At 42.9% G+C, this 20,330-nt stretch overlaps 1 protein-coding gene across 5 annotated transcripts in view; it reads right to left on the reverse strand.

Annotated features, from left to right (window-relative positions):
• The window catches only part of TBC1D8 (TBC1 domain family member 8), a 112,816-nt gene extending 102,310 nt beyond the window's left edge, over positions 1–10,506 (reverse strand). For all 5 annotated transcript variants that reach the window (XM_086701350.1, XM_086701349.1, XM_086701348.1 and 2 more), the window contains exon 1: positions 10,231–10,506. In XM_086701350.1, coding sequence (XP_086557476.1) covers positions 10,231–10,357 — 127 coding nt within the window. In that variant the 5' untranslated portion in view covers positions 10,358–10,506. The remainder of the gene's footprint in view (positions 1–10,230) is intronic.
• Positions 10,507–20,330: the final 9,824 nt, after the last annotated feature.

Consider the following 20,330-nt stretch of genomic DNA (forward strand, 5'->3'; position numbering starts at 1 on the left):
CAAAAAAATAAAAATAAATTAAAAAAAACAAATGATTTTGACAACATATCTAGAAAACATAACAATCTGAAGTATGAAATCTTCCACTGTTATTATAAAACTCTTAAAATAACACCAACAATAATTGTTTTTCAGGTTAAGAAACTGAGCCCCAGAAGGAATGGGTCAGTCACAGAACCACATCTCTGAGGTTAGGTAAGAGATAAAAATCATAAACTTGTAACTCTAAACCAATTTCTTCTCCAGAGGGGGGAAAACAAAATCCAGGCTATCTTTTGATTTCAAATTAAAGTACCTGACTAGATTAGATGCATTTCTGAAAATAGTTCCTAAGCCTCAGTGAAATTGACACACCCCACACATGGTAGACATTTTGAAGGCTAAATATAGTTTACCGAGAGGACAAATATCTGAAGCATGGGTAATCCAAGAGTAATCATGGTCCACGAGGCAAGAATGAAACATTGCTTCAATGCCTCTCCTTATCCCCATTACACATACGGTGCTGGTAACCAGAAAAACTGCCAAGCTCTCCCAAATTTTAGATTCAGTCTACATTTTATCCAATTTACATGTGCATGTAAAAAAACAAATAATTCTACCAGGCTCGGTGAGAAACACAACAGCTCCCTCATGACCTTCCCTACTCTCACTTCCCAGCCCCTGAAGGAAATAGCTTCGATCCTTAATGGATTCTTTTTGCATTTACCTTCATTTCTCTGATTGTATCACTAGTTCTTTTTTTTTTTTTATTATTATTGTTTATTTATTTTGAGAGAGAGAGGAGAGAGAAACAGACTACAAGTGCAGGGTGCCAGAGAGAGAGAGGGAGACACAGAATCCGAAGCAAGACTCCAGGCTCTGAGCTGTCAGCAGAGAGCCCCACACGGGGCTCAAACTCATGAGTGTGAGATCACGACCTGAGTCGAAATTGGATGCCCAACCTACTGAGGCACCCAGGCACCCCTATCACTAGTTCTTGAATTTACAGAGAGCTGAGCTTTGTAGTAAAACTATGAAACTTGGCTAACCTACACAACTTTTTATTTTCCCTGCAGTTAACAACTGCCAAGAATTCTTGGCTGATTTAGCTTTATCAATAATTTACCCACAATTCCTCTCCTAGTGCACAGACCTTCCTTCAACATGTGCAAGGATGGGAGGTGCTCTACCAATCTCTCTTCCCCTAGGAGCTGTCTTGCAGCCTTCTGCCCTGCTCTCATCTGGACTGAGGGGTCTCTGAGCTGTCATTTTACGATTTCCCTTCACCATCATCCTGGAGATTCCCTTATAAGGACTTGTTTTTAAACAAGTAACAAAAAGCACAAACTCTTGGGGAAAAGATTGTACCTGACTGCATGAAAATTAAGAATGTTAGTTCTTCAAAAGACCCAAAATTAAAAAAGTCCAGTCATAAAGTGATAAATTTTTAATACTTAAAAAATACAGAACACACAGACACATGTGCATGTACACACACAAACACACACACACACACACACACACACACACACACACACACACAGCTCCTAAATTAAGAAAATCATACTTCCTCATGTCTTTCAGGTTACTGAGCCATGTGACTTGCTTTTGCCAATATAAACTGAATAGGAGCTCCAGGTTGGCTAAGTCAGTCGAGGATGTGACTCTTGATCTCAGGGTCGTGAGTTCAAGCCCCACACTGGGAGTAGAGCTTATTTAAAAAATATACAGGGGAACCTGGCTGGCTCAGTGGGAAGAGTGTGCAAATCTTGATCTCAGGGTTGTGGGTTTAAGCCCTATGTTGGGTGTACAGATGACTGAAAAAAAATAAACATTAAATAAAGTGAATGGAAGGGATAGGTGTCACTTCCAACTACAAGTTCTAAAACCCAACATGAGAGTCACCAAATTCCTTTCCCCCTTACCATGTAACCATGGAAGCATTAGGAATGGAGCCTCCATCAGCCCATCTTTGGATGCCTACAAGAGAACCTTGGGAACCCACATTGGATATATAACATGAGGGAGAAATAAACTAATGTGGATCCACAGAGATGTTTGGGATGTTTGTTACCACAGCATAACCTAACCCATTATGGCTGATATACCCAACAAGATCACTCACAGGTGTATTCTCCAGAGAAGCTTTCACACATATGAACGTTATACAAGAATGTTCATAGCAGTATTATTTGTAATAACAAAAACAACTAGAAACCCAAATATGAGCTGACAAAAGAACGAATAAATGAGTCATTCCCATCAATGAAAATGAATGAATGCGGCTATATGCATCAACATGGTTCAATGTTAGGGAAACATTAACTATATATATATACACATATATATGTAAAACTATAAACATAAATATAACTGGGATGTGGAAAACAAGCTTAAGAAAAAAACAAAGTAAATTATTATTCCTTTGTATAAAGTTTAAACAGCACACAAAACTCAACAATGTATTGATTAGGGAGGGGAATATAATCAGGAAAACACACAAGAGATTTCTTAAACATTGGAAATACTCTATTTTTTTTAGTAACAGGTGATAGGTATTGTATTACTTATACTTTATATTTACATTATGTACTCCTATGCACACAGATTTCATATTTTAAAACTTTAGGCAAACTACCATCCTATTTATTATTTTTAAATGTCCATTCTCCATCAGTAACTACTTATTCAGAATAAAACCAACCACAAAATACAGTGCCCTTTCTTAAGGAGAACTTATTTGTGGCTGTTTATTTTGCTGCTGATTTTTCCTTCCTTTTTTTAAAGTAAAAAGCAGGAAGCAGAAAAATAAAATCTGGTGGAACAACAGACCCACCAAATGTTCAAGAATATTAATGACTCAACTTCACAGAGCTGTGTCAGTTGGCTGGTGATGTACTGGGGAAATCATTCCTGGGTCTGTACAGGATCATTTACATAAAGGTTACCAACGGGCAGTTCTAACAGCTGGGCTGGCGCAGCTGACAAACTACCGCTAGTCCTTACAGGCACGCAGGGCAGGCGTGAGAAATAGCAATGACAACACTCTGTATTATTTACTCCTGCCTTTTGCATAATTCCCATTTCCAGGATGATACAAAACATTTCCCAGCCTCAGAGGCTCACACTCATCAATTCTGCTTGGACATCCATGTACTCACTAAATATTTACTGAGTGTTGCAGCAACAGAAACTGTTCCAGTGCTGGAGGCATGGTGGTGAGGGACACAGACCTGGGATCTCCATCCTGGAGATCATGGTCTGGTTCCCTAGAAAGTGATAAAGCCACAAAGGGCCACATCATGGGAAACAGTGGTGAGTGCTCTAAGGTGTAAGAGGATCAGAGGAGGGAGAGGTCCAGTGCCCCATCGCCAGGTAGCAGAGCTCAGGCTGACATCTGAAGGGTGTCAAACGGAGAGAAGAATTAGCCAGGCAGACGGGGAGGTGAGGGCACCCCCAGGCCGAGGGGACAGCAGGTGAAGGTCTTGGGAAGTGCCTGACAAGCTGTCCTTACCAGGAGAAGGTGAAGGAGAAAGAGCCTGAGAGGTCGTGAGGAATAATAGCTCTTGCAACACCCAAACAGCTGTTAAAATATGCTCAGGGCTGCTTTTCAATACAGATGATTAAAGTTTTTTAAGTTAGGGGGAAAATCTGTCTTGGAAATTTGGTCAGATTTACTACTTTCATTTAAAATAAATTCCTCCTCTATCCAATGCTGCCAGAATATAGAGTCAAGATCATAAAATCCTATCCCTTCACAGCTAATAAATGAATTCTTTAAAAGCTACAAGCCTCTCAATCATTTTCAGCTCTTCCTAAAGAGTTCCAATTAGGCTGAAAGGGCTAGCCTCCACTACTGCACCACCCACACATTTGTACCTCATATTATTCCTCGAGGGACACAGTCTCTGCCTTGTTTGATTACCTAATTACAGTGCCCTTATTATGCCTTAATTAAATGCAACTGTTGGAAACCCCAACGTTTTATTAATGGCTTATCAGCCCTTAAAAACGTATCAGTTATTTTACCTGTATATCTGTATTGTAAGATATCTTCCAGTTTATGCTCTTAAAATCAAAGTACTTCCTTTATTTGTGTACCTTCTTTAATGTGCTTTTGGAAAATAAGACCAAAGCATGTAAGACTCTGGAGCCAATATCTGAGAAGTCTACACAATGCAAAGGCTGCCCAACTGAACTGAAGAATTTTGTTGGTAGTAAAGACTAAATCCACCAACAAATTCAAGGGCACCTGGCTGGCACAATCAGTACAGCATGCAACTCTTAATCTCAGGGTCCTGGGTTCAAGCCCCACGCTCAAGTGGAGCCTACTTAAAATAAAGTCAAGGGGCACCTGGGTGGCTCAGCTGGTTAAGCGTCCGACTCTTGATTTCGGCTCAGGTCATGATCTCATGGTTCCTGAGTTCAAGCCCTACACATGGCTCTGCACTGACTACAGAGCCTGCTTGGGATTCTCTCTTTCCCTCTCTCTCTGCCCCTCCCCTGTTTGTTCTCTCTCTCTCTCTCTCTCTCTCTCTCTCTCTCTCTCTCTCTCTCTCTCTGTCTCTCATAAATAAATAAATAAATAAATAAATAAATAAATAAATAAATAAACAAACTAAAAAAAAGTCAAAGAAAAAAAAGGGCAAAAATCCACCCACAAATTCAGCTACCTGAGCAAGACTATAGCCAAGAAAGTCAACACTCAAGCTGGGCTTCACCAATTTCCAATTTTTCAACAGAGTCATTCTGAGCAAGGCTAGTGACCACACACAAATCCCTGGTGTCAGTTTCATATCCCCCCGTCTTTGGCACACTGTCCCAAAGAAAGTAGACAATTCACTCTGAGCACAGTCACTCAACGCCTGCAACACCGAAGTGAAGTTCCCTTTATTTACTAGGATTTAACAAAGGATTTCAAAGAAGCTCTGTAAAACAAATCCTGCTAGCACAAACTGCTATTTAAATATTTAACTTTCTGGGGCACCTGGGTGGCTCAGTAGGTTGAGCGTCTGACTCCTGACCTCAGCTCAGTTCATGATCTCACGGTTTGTGGGATTAAGCCCTGCTTCAGGCTCTGCACTGACAGCATATAGCCTGCTTAGGAGTTTCTCTTTCCCTGCCCTTTCCCCACTTGCTCTCACACTCTCTCTCAAAGAAAATAAATTTTTAAAAATAGTTTAAGATATAAACAAATATTTAACTTTCTGGGATACCTGGGTGGCTCATTCAATTGAGCATTTGACTCATGATTTCAGCTCAGGTCATGATCCCTGGGTCACTGGATCGGGTCTGCACTGAGTATGGAGCCTGCTTAAGATTGTCTCTCTCTCCCCCTCTGCCCCTCTCCCCTGCCTACATTCTCTCTCTCTCAAAAAAAAATAAAAATAAAAATAAAACAAAAATAAAAATTAATATTTAACTTTCTGGGGCACCTGGGTGGCTCAGTCACATTCTGGTTGAACGTCCATCTCTTGGTTTCAGTTCAGGTCATGATCCCAGGGTCATGAGACCAAGCCCCACACTGGGCTCCATGATGAGCCTGGAGCCTGCTTAAGATTATCTCTCTCAGAACACCTGGGTGGCTCAGTCGGTTAAGCGTCCAACTCTGGATTTCAACTCAGGTAATGATCTTGTGGTTAATGAGACTGAGCCCCACGTGGGCTATCCGTGCAGAGACTGCTTGGGATTCTCTCTCCTCTCTGCCCCTCCCCCTGCTTGCTCGCGCATGCATTCTGTCTGTCTCAAAATAAATAAATACACATTAAAATAAAGGTTCTCTCTCTCTGCCTCTTCCCTGCTTGCTCATGCATGCTCTCTAAAAAAAATTTATATTTAACTTTCCAATTATACTTATTAAATACTGCAGTAATAAGTATTTTTTATATCCTTCACTTTAATGCAAACTTCTTTACAACACTTTTATTCTAAGAAGCCCTCTTGTTAGTCAATTTTTTGAGTGTTCCTTCTTTTTTTCCAAACAGACTAGGTGGCAAGCCCAGATAAGCCCTTCATATAGTTCTAATCCTAAGCCTCGTTTGAATTGGAACCCTTGTGTATTGCTGGTAGGAATGTAAAATGGTACAGCCACAGTGGAAAAGTTTCTAACCCTCTAAAGTAAGCTTCCTTATTGTCCCTATCTTGAGGCTGTTACAACCAAGACTCAAATAAACCAAATAAACTAGCACAAGGCCTCTCTGTCCAGATTTGTAACAGACTTATCTTGACTCAAAGTCGCTATTTTCCACTACACCATACTTCCCCCTGTGACCCTAGCTACTTAGGAAATTGTTAGCCCCTAACTATTAGAAATGCAATGACAGCAACAGGGGCTGAAGGCAAACATCCTGAAAAGTAGAAGCCATCAATATTTTCTTCAAATTACAACTTTTTAACTGCCAGGCTCTTTGGGAAAAGAACTACAAGGTTATACAGAAACGCACATAATAGAACTCTGAAAAATAAAATCCTTTAGAGGGGCATATCCAGGTGGTGACATTAGGTCTTTAAAGCTACATTTGTGCTGCTCATTTTAAGTGCTTCAGGGAGCATTGGAGGAGAGGGCAACAATGATGTGTTCTTCTGTCCGAACCTCCCAAATGCTAACTTCTCCCACTCAGTTCTCCCAGAGCTGACTGAACTTTCATAACAAACATTCCTACACACCTGAAACTAATGTAACATTGTGTGTCAACTACACTGAAATAAAAAAAAAATAATAAAAAAATATTCCCACAGGTTGGAGATTGTATTCAAGTGAATACTTTTATACCTTGATTCCTCCCTTCCAGAGCAAAATCACTTCTGTCCCAGGAGCTTTGGAAACATTTTATAATGCTGTATTCAGCCACACCATGTTCTAACTGGAGGATAAGGTCGCTGCCTCCCACTACTGTCCCCAAGCCCAGGATTTCCTTCTCCAAACAGGTCCCAAGGGGTGGTAACAGAGGCCGCCTGAGAAGCTGGTGCCATGATCCTTCCCTCTCAAAGGGAGCTACTTAAAAAAAAAAAAAAAAAAAAAAAAAAAAAAAAAAGACAGAAGGAGGAGGTCTCTGTTTCCCATTGATTCCCTCCAGCTTTCCACAATGGTCAGACTGCCAGGTAAACAGGAAGCCGAGGAGAGAGGAGAATGTTCCCATCCCATGTGATCAGCTCAGCCTCAGTCAGAAAAGCTGGGCCTCCACTCTCACCCAACTTTTAACGAAAAGTAGAATCCATCATTCATGCATATGTTCTTCCATGTAGTCACCCTACAAATGTTTAATGAGCACATACTATGTGCTAGGCACCATCATAGGTAAAATACCTGCCCTCATAGAACAGACAATCAGTAGGAAGAAACAATGAACAAAATGATCAACGATATTGTATATTAGAAAGTGAGAAAGGGCTATGGAGAAAATAAAACTGAAGATATATATAGGGAATGTGAGTATTAGTCAGAAGAGTGATTATATTCCTCAATGAAATGAAACCTTATATTTCTGAGGGTAGGCAATTTTTAAACATGTCAGACTAAATGCCAATGGAGACCTCATATGTTTAAGCTCCTATGAATAACAAATTCAGCATCAGAATTAAAAAAAAAAAAAGACTTCGTTACCACTCCCTTACATTTTATTTCCAACCCCTCTTAACCACCTCTACTTGCTTCTCTCCAAAGAAAAGCCTACAACCAGTCAGAATACCCATCATGCTAGCTCTCATTATCTTCATAAACTCTAAATTGCTCAAAATCTGCCAAATCAGAATTCTACATATTCTGAAAACCACCACCAACATTAAGCTGCCCTCTGTGTCACACAGTCTTGATTTTATAACATTCATAAGTGGTTGGGTTAGGACCAGCTCATTGGTGGATGTGGTAACTCCGGGTTGCTCAATCAGCACAGCTACGTTAGTTGCTACCCAGCTAAATGTCTGAAGGTAAAGCAGCGTAGGAAATGTCAGGCTTTCACAATCAACAGGAGGTTCAGAGTCCCTGAGAAATAAAGTGTCATCTGTCTTTTCATGGGGTATTTTTTTTTTTTTTTTTGGTTGATCGTTACTGCCTTTAAGAATATTGTGCATATTCACTGTAAGCCCAAACCGAAGTATACACCAAGGAAGGCCAAAGCCACAGGTATGATAAAAGAGACCTGCTTGGTGCACTTGGGTGCCTCAGTCGGTTGAGCATCTGACTCTTGATTTTGGCGCAGGTCATGATCCCAGGGTCATGGGATCAAACCCAGCACTGGGCTACTTGTTGAGTTTGGAGCCTGCTTGGGATTCTCTCTGCTCCTCTCCCCAGCTGACACTCTAACTCTAAAATTAAAAAATAAATAAATAGGGGCGCCTGGGTGGCTTGGTCAGTTGGGCGTCCGACTTCGGCTCAGGTCATGATCTCACGGTCCGTGAGTTCGAGCCCCGTGTCGGGTTCTGTGCTGGCGGCTCAGGGCCTGGAGCCTGTTTCAGATTCTGTGTCTCCCTCTCTCTCTGCTCCTCCCCTGTTCATGCTCTGTCTCTCTCTGTCTCAAAAAAATAAATAAACGTTAAAAAAATTTTTTTAAATAAATAAATAAAATAATAAAAAAGATCTGCTTGATTTTGGAATGCAAAAAGGAGGTGGGCTGCATCATTTTGAGTTCATCACAGATATAGACTCTGGACAACAAAGCCAGGCTCTCTGGAATCTCCTGAATCTCCATCAGCATCATAGCTGAGGCTTTGTCCAGCTTCTCTGGACCTGTCTCCCTTGCTAGATGGCGAATAACCCGAAGTCTTTCCCAAAGCAGCCTCAACAGTACCCCACACAGTCAGCATGAACTAAGTGATGAAAACACTTTCTGGGCAGATGTTCCATGTTTCCCATTTCACAAACCTTCAAACCCTGTCCTTACCTTCTACTAAAGGAGACCATTTACTCCTGCCTCCTATACTAACTCCCTCCCTCAGAGCTTAAAACTGCTCCCAGAGCAGGCCCACCTGCTGCCCAACCTGTCCTCACTACTCACCACCACCATAGGTAACCCCACTACCGCTTTCATACAGATTCTTCAACTACCCCACTACTCTTTCGTCCAGAATGCCACCAAGTCATACCCACTCCTTGAGGCTCAGTGAAGTCCATCCTCTTAAGGAATCCAACTGCCAGCTTTCTCACCTTCCGGGTTTAAAGTACAGGAAGGGTAATTCCCTTTGCACCTGGTTCTGTTTCAGGGCCTGTTGATCACATTCCCCCATTAAACTTTACTCCAGGAGGGCTTCCCCCAGAATAAGCAGACAGTGGAGTCACCAACAGTGAGGCCAGGGACCCAAGCTCAGTCCCTTGACCTCTCTCTCTCTAGCCGTGGTCTGATTCTCAGTATAAGGAGGGATGTGATGGGAAAAAGATCTGAGGTCTCCTTTATTTCAGATTCCAAAATTCGGAAATTCCATATAGATCCCCTAGACACAAATGAAAAAGTCTAATAAACTGTTCTTCCATTGACCCATTTAAACAGGTGGCCCAACTATGCAAGCTGGCCTCAATTTTTCCAAATGCTTGATCTTCACGGAGCCTTGGATAGTAACTTTTAGAAAAATTGCTTTGTTTTTTCATAAATTTTACAAGCCTGAGTTTTTTCCTCCTATCATTGATTGGAAGAAACAAGTGGGGGAGGGGGTAACTGACCCGCTCAATTTTGCTACTAAGATCGTAAGCTTGGGATTCGCACTGCCTCGGCTTCTCCTCCGGGCGCGCAAACGGTCCCCAGCCCGCCCTGCCCACACGCCCGACAGCCGGGGATTGCCAGGGTCGGTGGCGGTGGGCCGCCCGTGTGTCCCCAGCCGAGACACCACCTGGAACGTCGGGGCGCATCCAGATGGCCGAGTCGGGGCCGCACCCCGCTGTCACCTGGCCCCGCACAGCGGCCTGCGCTCCTCCCGGGGCGGCCCTAGCTCCCTCGGCTCCAGCTCCAGCCGGCGCTTCCCTTTCGATTCCTGAGCCGAATCTGGCCTCCAGGCGGTCACTGGGCCAAGAGGCGAAGGCACCTGCCTCTCCCGCAAGAACGCACGAGCCCGCAAGTCCCTTCTGCCACAACCTCGACGGGGGCTTGCAAAAGAAATACAGAAGAAAGGAAAACAAGCCCGAGGCAGGGCCGTCCCGGCCCGGCGTCTCCCACGAAATCGCCACCTGCGATGCACCCCGGGCTGGGGGCCGCGGGCCCGGCAGGGAGCGAGGTCCGGGGCCCGGCCCGCCGCGCCCGCCCGCCCCGGCGCGCCCCTTACCCGTGAGGCGGCCACCCCCCTCGCCGTGCCCGCGGCGCCGCTGCAGGATGAAGTAGCAGCTGCTCTTCTGAGTCACCCAGAGCTTCAGGGCGTTCTTCAGCAGCACCTCCTCGGGCTTGAGCCACATCGCAGCGGTCCGACCGCGCCCGCGGGCCCCGGCTTACATCGCCCCGGCCGCCTGCCGCGCCGGGCCGAGCCCGCTCGGGAGGAGGCGGCGGCGGCGAGGACCGCAGCCAGCCGGCTTCCTGCGCTCTCAGAGTCCCGGGAGCGCGGCCGGCGCAGCTCCAGGCTCGCAGCCCGCGCAGCCGCGCAGGCCCCGCCCCCGTCCCGGCTCCGCCCGCGGCCCCGCCCCAGGCCCGCCCCCGGGCCCCCACCGCCACCCCGTCCGCTCCCGCGGCGCCGCCTGGGTTTCCGAGTCCCGGCCGCTCCAGCGCACAGTTCCGGAGTGGAGGGAGGAAGTCCCATCCCAGCTGCCAGGTTCCCCCCTCCTCTCTCCGTTGCGCTTGCGAGGAGTGCCTAGACTCTTCTTCCTCCGCCCCTCCTGGGAGGCAGCTCGGGACCGCAGGACTTGACTCCCCACCCCTCACTCTGAGAGGGGGAGGAGTGAGGGAAAAAGACATCTTGTTCTCACAGCTGCAGGTTGCCCAACCGAGGGCATTTATTTGTCTGTTGGGGAGCAGAGTGCACGCCAGAAAACCCAGGTGTGTTTGGAATAACATAGCATTTAACACAACAAGGAACACTTTTACGGATAACAAAAAATAGCATTAAAAATTAAAAGCAATTACTTTCCGATTTTAAAAAATTGGCCCACGTTTTCCATGCTCTCACAAGGGATCCGACAGAGCTGCTGAAGAGGCAGCAGCGATATTGTACGACCCTGAGTCAAGGCATCAGATCAAACTCAATCTGGACGTCCTCGTGAGTATAGAAGACAGCGATATTAGGGCTCCCCTGCGAGTCCCCTACACGGCAATCAACCCAGTCACATTTGTTCTAAGAGAATTGAAAGGCTGGGAAACACGGAGTACGTGATACTAAAGAAAAGCTATAGAGAATGTGGAGGTAGGGCTTTTAAAATTTGTATTTCCTCAAAGCTGTTGTAGAACTAGACACATGGTAGCTGGCCTTGCACAAGCTCATGGTCCTCCTAGCAATGTCCTCAGAGAGGCAGTTAAATCCAACACCCAAAAGAGAAGTAAAGGAAAACCCCCATCAAAATGACCCTCAGGTTTTGACAAAGTAGTCCCTGACAAAATGTGACTGTTAATTAGGACAGAACTGAAAAGTAGAAGTAAATCCCCTACAGAACATGTGGGAACTGAGTGATATTTCTCACTGGAAACCAAGAAATCTGCAGAGGATCAGAAGGGGTCAGCTCAGAAGCCTGGACCTAACTGGGCAGGTTAGAAGCCACATGAAGAGAAGAGCCCTGTGGGAAGAGCAACCAGAATTGACCTCCCAGAGAGGAGGGACCTCTGTGGTTGAGAACTGGGAGGCCACTGACAAAGATCCTCTGAGTAAAACTGAGGAAGAGGAAGAGCGCTGTAATCAGGGAGATTTGGATGCAGTGGAGCAGGGGCCAGGGATGGCAAGAAAATACTCCTTCCAGAAATATTCACTGGAACCTCTCCCTCTCAGACATGCTGCCAGACCCTGGAATTGCAGAGAAGAATGGGAGATGGGCCCTGCCCTGATGAACTCACAGGTAAGCAAATAGGTACAAAGGGTAGTGGGAGTCAGGGTGGAGACAGTGGGGATGCACAGAATTAAGGTTGGGTTCCTCAGGGAGGGGACTGAGAAAGCCCCACAGAGCAGCTGTTGCTTGACTGGGGCTTGGGAAGTGAATATGTGTTTGCCACCCGGTCAAGTAGAGAGTCATGTCCGGTAAATGGATCAGCATGTATGACGTTGTTTAGGGCATAGGGGATGCAGCCGACAGAAGTCAGCCTCCTGGGCACAGAGCAAAGTGAAGAAGGTTGGAGAGGGGATCTGGAGGGGCCAGTGGAGAATATGTCACACGATGGTGACAACTTTCTACTCTTCCTCATCTCTGGGTACTCCTCACCTCTTTTTGGTATTATGGTTTGAATTGGGTCCCCCAAAATTCATATGTTAAAGTCCTAATCCCCAGTACCTCAGAATGTGACTTTATTTGGAAATAGAGTCATCGCAGATATAGTTAGTTAAGTTACAGTAAGGTCGTTAGGGTGGACTTCGATGCATTTTGACTGGTGTCCTTTTAAGAGGGAAGGTTGGACATGGACACACACACACAGGAAGAGCACCTTGTAAATTTTGGAGTTATGCTGTCACAAGCCAAGGAACTACCAGAAGCTAGGAGAAAGTCCTAGAACAGATCCTTCCCTAATGCCCTCAGAAGGAACCAATCCTACAGACACCTGGGTCTCAGACTTCTAGCCTCTAGAACTGTGAGACGATTTCTGTTGTTTTAAGCTGCATAGTTTGTGGTACTTCATTATGGCTATTCAAACAAATACAACTGGCTCCCTAAACCTGTCCATACCTGTTAAGTAGCAAGTCTCTCTAGCCATTCTGGGTTGAATTCTGTTCCCTGCCAGGACCCCAGGAAACCCGTTTCCTCAATAGGGAATTCTGGCTGGCTCCTCACCTATTTGTGCATGCACAGGGAGCAAAAGAGATGTAGTAATCTGTGGCACACAGAGCCAGCAAGATACTCAAATTAGCACTGTTGGTTAGTATGAGGGGCTGATGGAGGACAAGGCTTTTGGGGCTCTTGCTGCTGCTGCTGCACTTGATTGCTATAGCAACCCTGATAACTACAAAGATCGTAGAGCGAGATGGCTGTTCCTGACTGCCCTAGAGAGTTTATTTGTTTGTTTAAAGATAAGCGTGAAGTATTAAATTCCCATCTCAAGGTATAGATATGGTGAAATTGAAAGAATCCTTTATCTGGTATAGACATAGAACAGACAGGGGTCATATTCTGATTTCAAATACAGTAGTTCCGGTTACAAATTGTTGCAAAGGTTAAGTGTTCAACTTGAGCAAATTCTCTTCCTGCAATTAGGACACGTGATTGGGAAGTAGAACCATAGACTTGTGATGGGAATATTTGAAGGGATGCAGACAAAGTAATAATTATGTGACACAATAAAGGTGTTAGCTAAAGCTACAATGGTAATCATATTGCAATATAAATGTCAAATCTATATAGTAGTCTTCCTTTATCCTCCATTTCAGTTACCTGCTGTTAACCGCCGTCTGGAAATAGATGATCTTCCTCTGATCTATGGACAGAAGGCCAAGGGTAGCCTGATTCTATATCACAACACCATTATTCACCTCACTTCATCTCATCACATGAGCATCTTATTATCTCACATCATCACAAGAGGAAGAAGCGTGATACAGTACAATGAAATGCTTTGAGAGAGAGACTACATTCACATAACTTTTATTGCATGGTGTTATCATTAGCTATTATTATTAGCTATTATTAGCTATAATTGTTAATCTCTTACCGCCTAATCTATAAACTAAGCTTAATAATAGGTATTTATATAGGAAAAACATTGTATATATAGGGTTCAGTACTATTCATGATTTCAGGCATCCACTGAGGTCTGCAGGTTAAGGGGGACTACACCTTAAACTTACACAATGTTATATGTCAATTATACTGTATCTCATTTTTTTTAAGATTTTATTTTTAAGTAACCTCTACACCCAACGTGAGGCTCATACTCTTAACCCAAGATCGAGAGTTGCATGCTCCTGACTGAGCCAGCCAGGAGCCCCAATTATATCTCAATTTTTTAAAAAGCAAGTCGGATGCAGAAACTTGAAAGAAATAAGAGACAGAGAATAACAGAATTAGAATAGAAATTGACAAAATTATCCCCAAAGGCTATCAAAAGATGTATCAAAACAAACGTGTAACTGAGAAAAATAGGTAAATCCAAAAGTCAGATACTGAAAAATTAATACAGGCTCTAGAAAAATTGATCAACAGAAAGAAAAAGAGGGAAGATTCAAAATAGAGCTTCATAATGCAAAAAAATAGAAATCATCACAGATCCTAGAGTTACTGAACAAACAATACTAATGTATTATTAATAATACTTTAAAAAGCTGAGTTCCCAAATCCCAAGCTTCCCTTGCCAACAGAAGTAGCATTTCTCTATATGAGAAAACTATCATTCACTAATTGGAAGAGCTTTCAAGACTTCATCTGAGGCCTTTGCCTATTCTCCTCAAAACCTGCCCACATGGCACCTCACCAGCTCCAGGGCCCATAGTAAGAGTAACTCCCAGCATAGCCCAGGAAGATGATTGCACGGTCTCCTGGGGCAGGGATGGAAATAGATTTATACACCGAGGGAGTTAGAATATCTTGCCAATATGTATTGGGAGAAAGCTGACAGTCATATATGGGCATGGAACATAAAGTGTTAAACTGAGGCACCTGGGTGGCTCAGTCAGTTAAGCATCTGACTTCAGCTCAGGTCAGGATCTCACAGTTTGTGGGTTCAAGCCCCGAGTCGGGCTCTGTGCTGACAGCCTGGACCTGATTCAGCTTCTGTGTCTCCTTCTCTCTCTTCCCCTCCCCTGGTCATGCTCTGTCTCTCTCTCTCTCTCTCAAAAATAAACATTAAAAAGTTAAAAAAAAAAAAAAAAAAAAAAAAAAAAAAGAAGTGTTAAACCAATGGGCCCCTGGGAGGCTCAGGTCATGATCTCATGGTTCATGAGTTTGAACCCTGCATCGGGCTCTACACTGACAGTGTGGAGCCTGCTTAGGATTCTCTTTCTCTCCCTCTCTCTCTGTCCTTTCCCTGCTCCCATCCATGCTGTCTCTCTCTTAATAAATAAACTTAAAAAAATTAAAGTGTTAAACCAAGAAGTATAAAATATAAGGTTGGATTCAGCAGAATTTATGAATAAATTTTGTACTCAGGATTCTTGATAAAATATGTCATATTCAGCACCTGTGAGTGGCTCAAAGGTTTGATTCCTTAGTTTATTGAAGCCTAGATTTAACAATGGCCTATAGTCAATGAGGCTGAGATGCCAAAATTTCCCTGGCATATTATAGATTGAGAAAAGAGTCTGAAGATTCTGGAGATAGGAATGTTTGAGTGGATATGTTATATGCAACCTACTTGGCCACCAACCCACAACCATATCATGCATCTTCATCAAGACATTAAAAGATGTAGGGAATTTCTTCTACTAATGGCAGTTAAAGACCAATCTTCCTGCTGAAAACAATCATAAAAACTGGATAAAGTATAAGAACAAATCTGTTTCAAGTCATGAAAGAACTGCTATGGCAGCAAGGACTTGAAGGGATATGTACCTGGGAGAGGTGAAACTGACATATAATCAAGTTCTTCCCTTCAAAGTATGTGCTGATTCCCAAGTTGCAGCTCAGAGACCAAGAAGCCAAGCATATCTTCTAGAAGTTTACAGGCCCAGAGGGACAAAAATTGGAGTTGGGATCCTCAAAGTGTTACAACTCCCAGTGTAGACAGGAACCAGAAAAAGACAAGACTTCCCAAAGATTAGACCTGCCCAGCCCACAAGCATCTCAATGCCTAACTAAAATAAGATCTCCCCCAACCATAATTACCTTCCAGGAGCAAAAATATATCCTCCCAACAGATGATAACACCATCCAGAGCCTCAGTTTTTTTCTTTGATCTTTCATATACCATATCAGCGTCAATATATTACCAGGCATAATAGGAAACAAGACCATATGACTAAAAAGAGAAAAAAATCAAAATCTATTAGTAAGAAAGTCACAAAGTAGACAGATATTGGATGGAATTGCCAGATGCAGAATGGGATTATATATAAATGATAAGTTCAAGGATTGAGATGAAAATATAGAGAATGGGATTATATATAAATGATAAGTTCAAGGATTGAGATGAAAATATAGAGAATTTTAGCAAAGAACTAGAAAAAATATACATTTTTTAAAAGATCTAATGGAATCTTAGGAAAAAAACCACAATACTTGAAATTAAGAACTCCATAGATGGGGGTGCCCGGTGGCTCAGTTGGTTAAGTGTCTGATTCTTGGTTTTGGCTCAGGTCATGAGCTCAGGGTTCCTGAACTCAAGCCCCACATCAGGTTCTGTACTGGCAGAGCAGAGCCTACTTGGGATTCTCTCTCTCTCCCTCTCTCTCTCTCTCTGCCCTTCCCCCCTGCTCTCTCTTAAATTAAAAAAAAAAAAAAAAAAAAAAAAACTTTGAAAGAACTCCAGGGGCACCTGGGTGGATCAATCGGTTGAGCATGTGACTTCAGCTCAGGTCAGGAGCTCACGGTTTGTGAGTTCGAGCCCCGCACTGGGCTGTGTGCTGACAGCTCAGAGCCTGGAGCCTGTGTCAGATTCTGTGTCTCCCTCTCTCTGCCCCTTCCCTGCTCATGCTCTGTCTCTCTCTGTCTCTCAAAAATGATTAAATGTTAAAAAAAAAATTTTTTTTAAGAAAGAACTCCATAGATGGGTATAAAAGTAGACTACACAAAATTAGAACATTAGTGAAGTAGAGGATTAATTAAAATAGCCAGATATTTCTCCCAAGAAGATATGTAGATAGTCAATAAGCACATGAAAAAATACTCTACATCATTAGCCATGAGGGAAATGCACATCAAAACTATGATGAGAGGCACCTGGGTGGCTCAGTCGGTTGAGCTTCTCTAACTCTTGATTTCAGCTCAGGTCATGATCCCAGGGTCGTGGGATCGATCCCTGTATTGGGCTCTGTACTGAGCATGGAATCTGCTTGAGATTCTCTCTCTCTCCCTCTGCCCCTCTCCCCCACTCAGCCTCTCTCTCTCTCTAAAGTTAAAAAAAAAAAAAACCTATGGGGCTCCTGGGTGGCTTAGTCAGTTGGGTGTCCAACTTTGGCACAGGTCATGATCTCATGGTTCGTGGGTATGAGCCCTGCATCGGGCTCTGTGCTGATGGCTCGGAGCCTGGGGCCTGCTTTGGATTCTGTGTCTCCCTCTCTCTGTCCCTTCCCCACTCACACTCTCTCCCAGCTTGCACTCTCTCTCTCAAAACTAAATAAACATTAAAGAAAAAAGGAAAAAAAAAACGTACCATGAGATACCACACTGCACTCTCTAGGATGGCTTCAATTAAAAGACAAGAAATAGACAATAATAAGCATTGGTGAAATTAGAACTTCCATACCTTTCTGATGAGAATTTAAATGGTGTAGTTGCTTTGGAGAAGAGTTTGAAATGTTCTCAAAAAGTTCAACATAAAGTTACTATATGACCCAGCCATTCTGTTCCTAGGTATGTACCCAAGAGAACTGAAAAATCTGTATTCACACACAAAAAAAAACTTTACATGAATGTTCAGGAACAGCATTATTCATAATAGTTAAAAAGTGGAAACATCCATATGTCCATCATCTGATGAATGGGCAAACCAAATGTGGTATATCCATACCGTGGAATATTATTCGTCCGTAAAAAGGAATGAAGTATTGGCACATGCTACAATACAACTTGATTGAATCTTGAAAGCCACTATGGTAAATGGAAGAATCTAGACACAAAGAGCCATATATTATATGATTCCATATGTATGAAATACATAGGCAAATCTGTAGAGATAGAAAATAGGTTAGTGTTTGTCATGGGCTAGGGGAAAGAGAAGAGTGGGAGAAATGGAGAGTAACTGTTTAATGGGCACAGGTTTTCCTTTGGAGTGATAAACATGTTTTGGAAAACGCAGTGATGCTTGCACAACATTGTGAACATACTGAAAACCCCAGAATTGTACACTTTGAAAGGTAACTTGTAGAAAATGGTGTCCAAAGCAGTACAAATAAACTCTGGTCCATAGAGATACCCCCACTGGATATTAACCTATTTTACATCTATTAGCAAAATCACTTCAATATTTCTGACCAATATCTTAATCTGTACCTATTTATCTGTTCTTAAGATTCTCCTTTGAACTAGTCTTAACATCTTACTGGTTCCCTCATTAATTACTGAATTGAATAAAACTGTTACTTCATGTTCATTTTATGGCTGCCATGAGAGTCGTGCTTTTAACTTTTTGAAAATTGTACTTTAGCAGTAAGAAGAAGGGAGACGATGCCTAGCAGGATGCTGAAATTATTTCATTAAAGTAGAAAGATGGGGAATGGAGAGAGAAGTTAACCTTCAAAGATACTTTTGTTCCCTTACAGAGAATACAAATACCCTCACTAAATATACCTTGTGATGCCAAAAAGATGCCACTTAGTCTAAAATCTTTGGCAAAGCACATCTGAAGAAATAGGCCTGGTCTCCAGGACAGGTCTCTCCCCTGAGAGCACTTGAACCCCAGTGGCCATCTGCTTTTACTCTGACTGCAGTCTGAGAAAGAACATGGGGACACAGGCACAGACACATGCCCTAGGATGGTAAGTGTTCAGAGATGAAAGTATACCTTCAATTCAAAACTTGAGTAACACTATTTGCTTGTGGTCAGGGTAATGGTTAGAGTTAGGATAGGGTTAGGACAGGGTTAGGTTAGGGTCAGGGTTAGTTTTATGGTTAGGATTAGAGACCAGCTGTCAGGTAATTGGCCAAAGTGTCATGGGTTTAGTAACACCAAAAGTCTTTACATTAGAAGTGGAAAACTTCACATATGAGTCTTTCCTCATGAGTTGCCTACACCTTAGGGTGGTAGTGATCCAGGATCCTGCCCCGGTACTCCGTGCCCTGACTTTTATGTTCTGTCCACATCTGTCCACCTTATCAGTTGCATCCTCTCCTGGCCATCAGTTCCTTCCCATAAGCTTTTTTTCACACATGCAATTTCAAAATAATGAAAAGGCATTTAAATCGGGAAATGTAAGGTGCACCTAGGTGGCTCAGTAGGTCCAACTTCAGCTCAGGTCATGATGTCGTGGTTTGTGGGTTTGAGCACCGTGTCGGGCTCTGTGCTGACAGGTCAGAGCCTGGAGCTTGCTTCAGATTCGGTGTCTCCCTGTCTCTCTGCCCCTCCCCTGCCGTGCTCAGTCTCTCAACAATAAAATTAATCTTAAAAAAAATTTTTTTAAACAGGAAAGGAAAGCTGAATATTCTCCTGCTTACACCTGATGCCAGAAAGAATTCGTAAGAGAACTCTTTGATTTCTGTTCACAGTTAATGTTCTTTAATTCGTAATAGAGTTGTCATTTGTGTTTTCTATAAGCATCCATTAGTTGCCAGTTAGTTACTAAACGTAATAATTTTCAGTTTTTCTTTGATTTAATTTCTTTAATCCTGGAAGCAATATGTGTTTTTGACATTACTGATTTTCGTTTGAGCCCTGCTTACAGATTCTGCTACTTGACTTTTGGCCCACATTTTCAACTTGGTTTCTCCTACCCATGACTTTGTGTTTCCTCTTATAACATGAATTCTGTGAATGTAAACCTGTAACCTACGGCATAGTTTCTTGGTCTATTAATGATAGTCCATTTGAATGTAATGTACGGGAAAATATCTTCTTTGTACTCACACATCCTTGTTACAGTACCTTTTTTCTAATGGGCTCAAAACCCTGCTCAAAACCAGTCCCAAAACAAGTTTTAGGAGATTAGTTAAGTCAAAAAACATCCATTGATCCGGTTCAACTAGCTAGCACTATTTGAAATTCCAGGGATGAAAAGAGGAGTAAATCCCAGATCTGATTTCAGATCTTAGCAAGGGAATATTCCCCCAAAGGAAGAGGAACACTGCAAAAAGACTCTTATGTCCTAAGCACTGTGCTTGCTGTATTTCTGAAAGGTATCTCACTTTTCTCACAATAAAGCTAAAAGAAAAATAAAATTAGTCCCATTTTACAGATGAGAAAATTGAGGCCCACAAAAATTTTAGTAACTTGCCAATATCACATATCTGATAGGTAGCAGAACCAGGATTTGTTGCTATTCTTTTCTGAATCCCAAAGCAATGCTTTTTCCATTAACGCACAATCTGAGTTGATTTCGGTATTGTTCACAGAAGCAGAGTAACATCACTTTTTTTTCCCTTAACATTACTTTCATTGAAGATTAGAGTCATCACCCAAATTACATGGGCTTTAAGGAGGCAGACCTCCATTCAAAAT

The sequence above is a fragment of the Puma concolor genome, chromosome A3 (assembly GCF_028749965.1).
Source record: "Puma concolor isolate L17-30 chromosome A3, mPumCon1.1.hap2, whole genome shotgun sequence".
NCBI classification, from domain to species: Eukaryota; Metazoa; Chordata; class Mammalia; order Carnivora; family Felidae; genus Puma; species Puma concolor.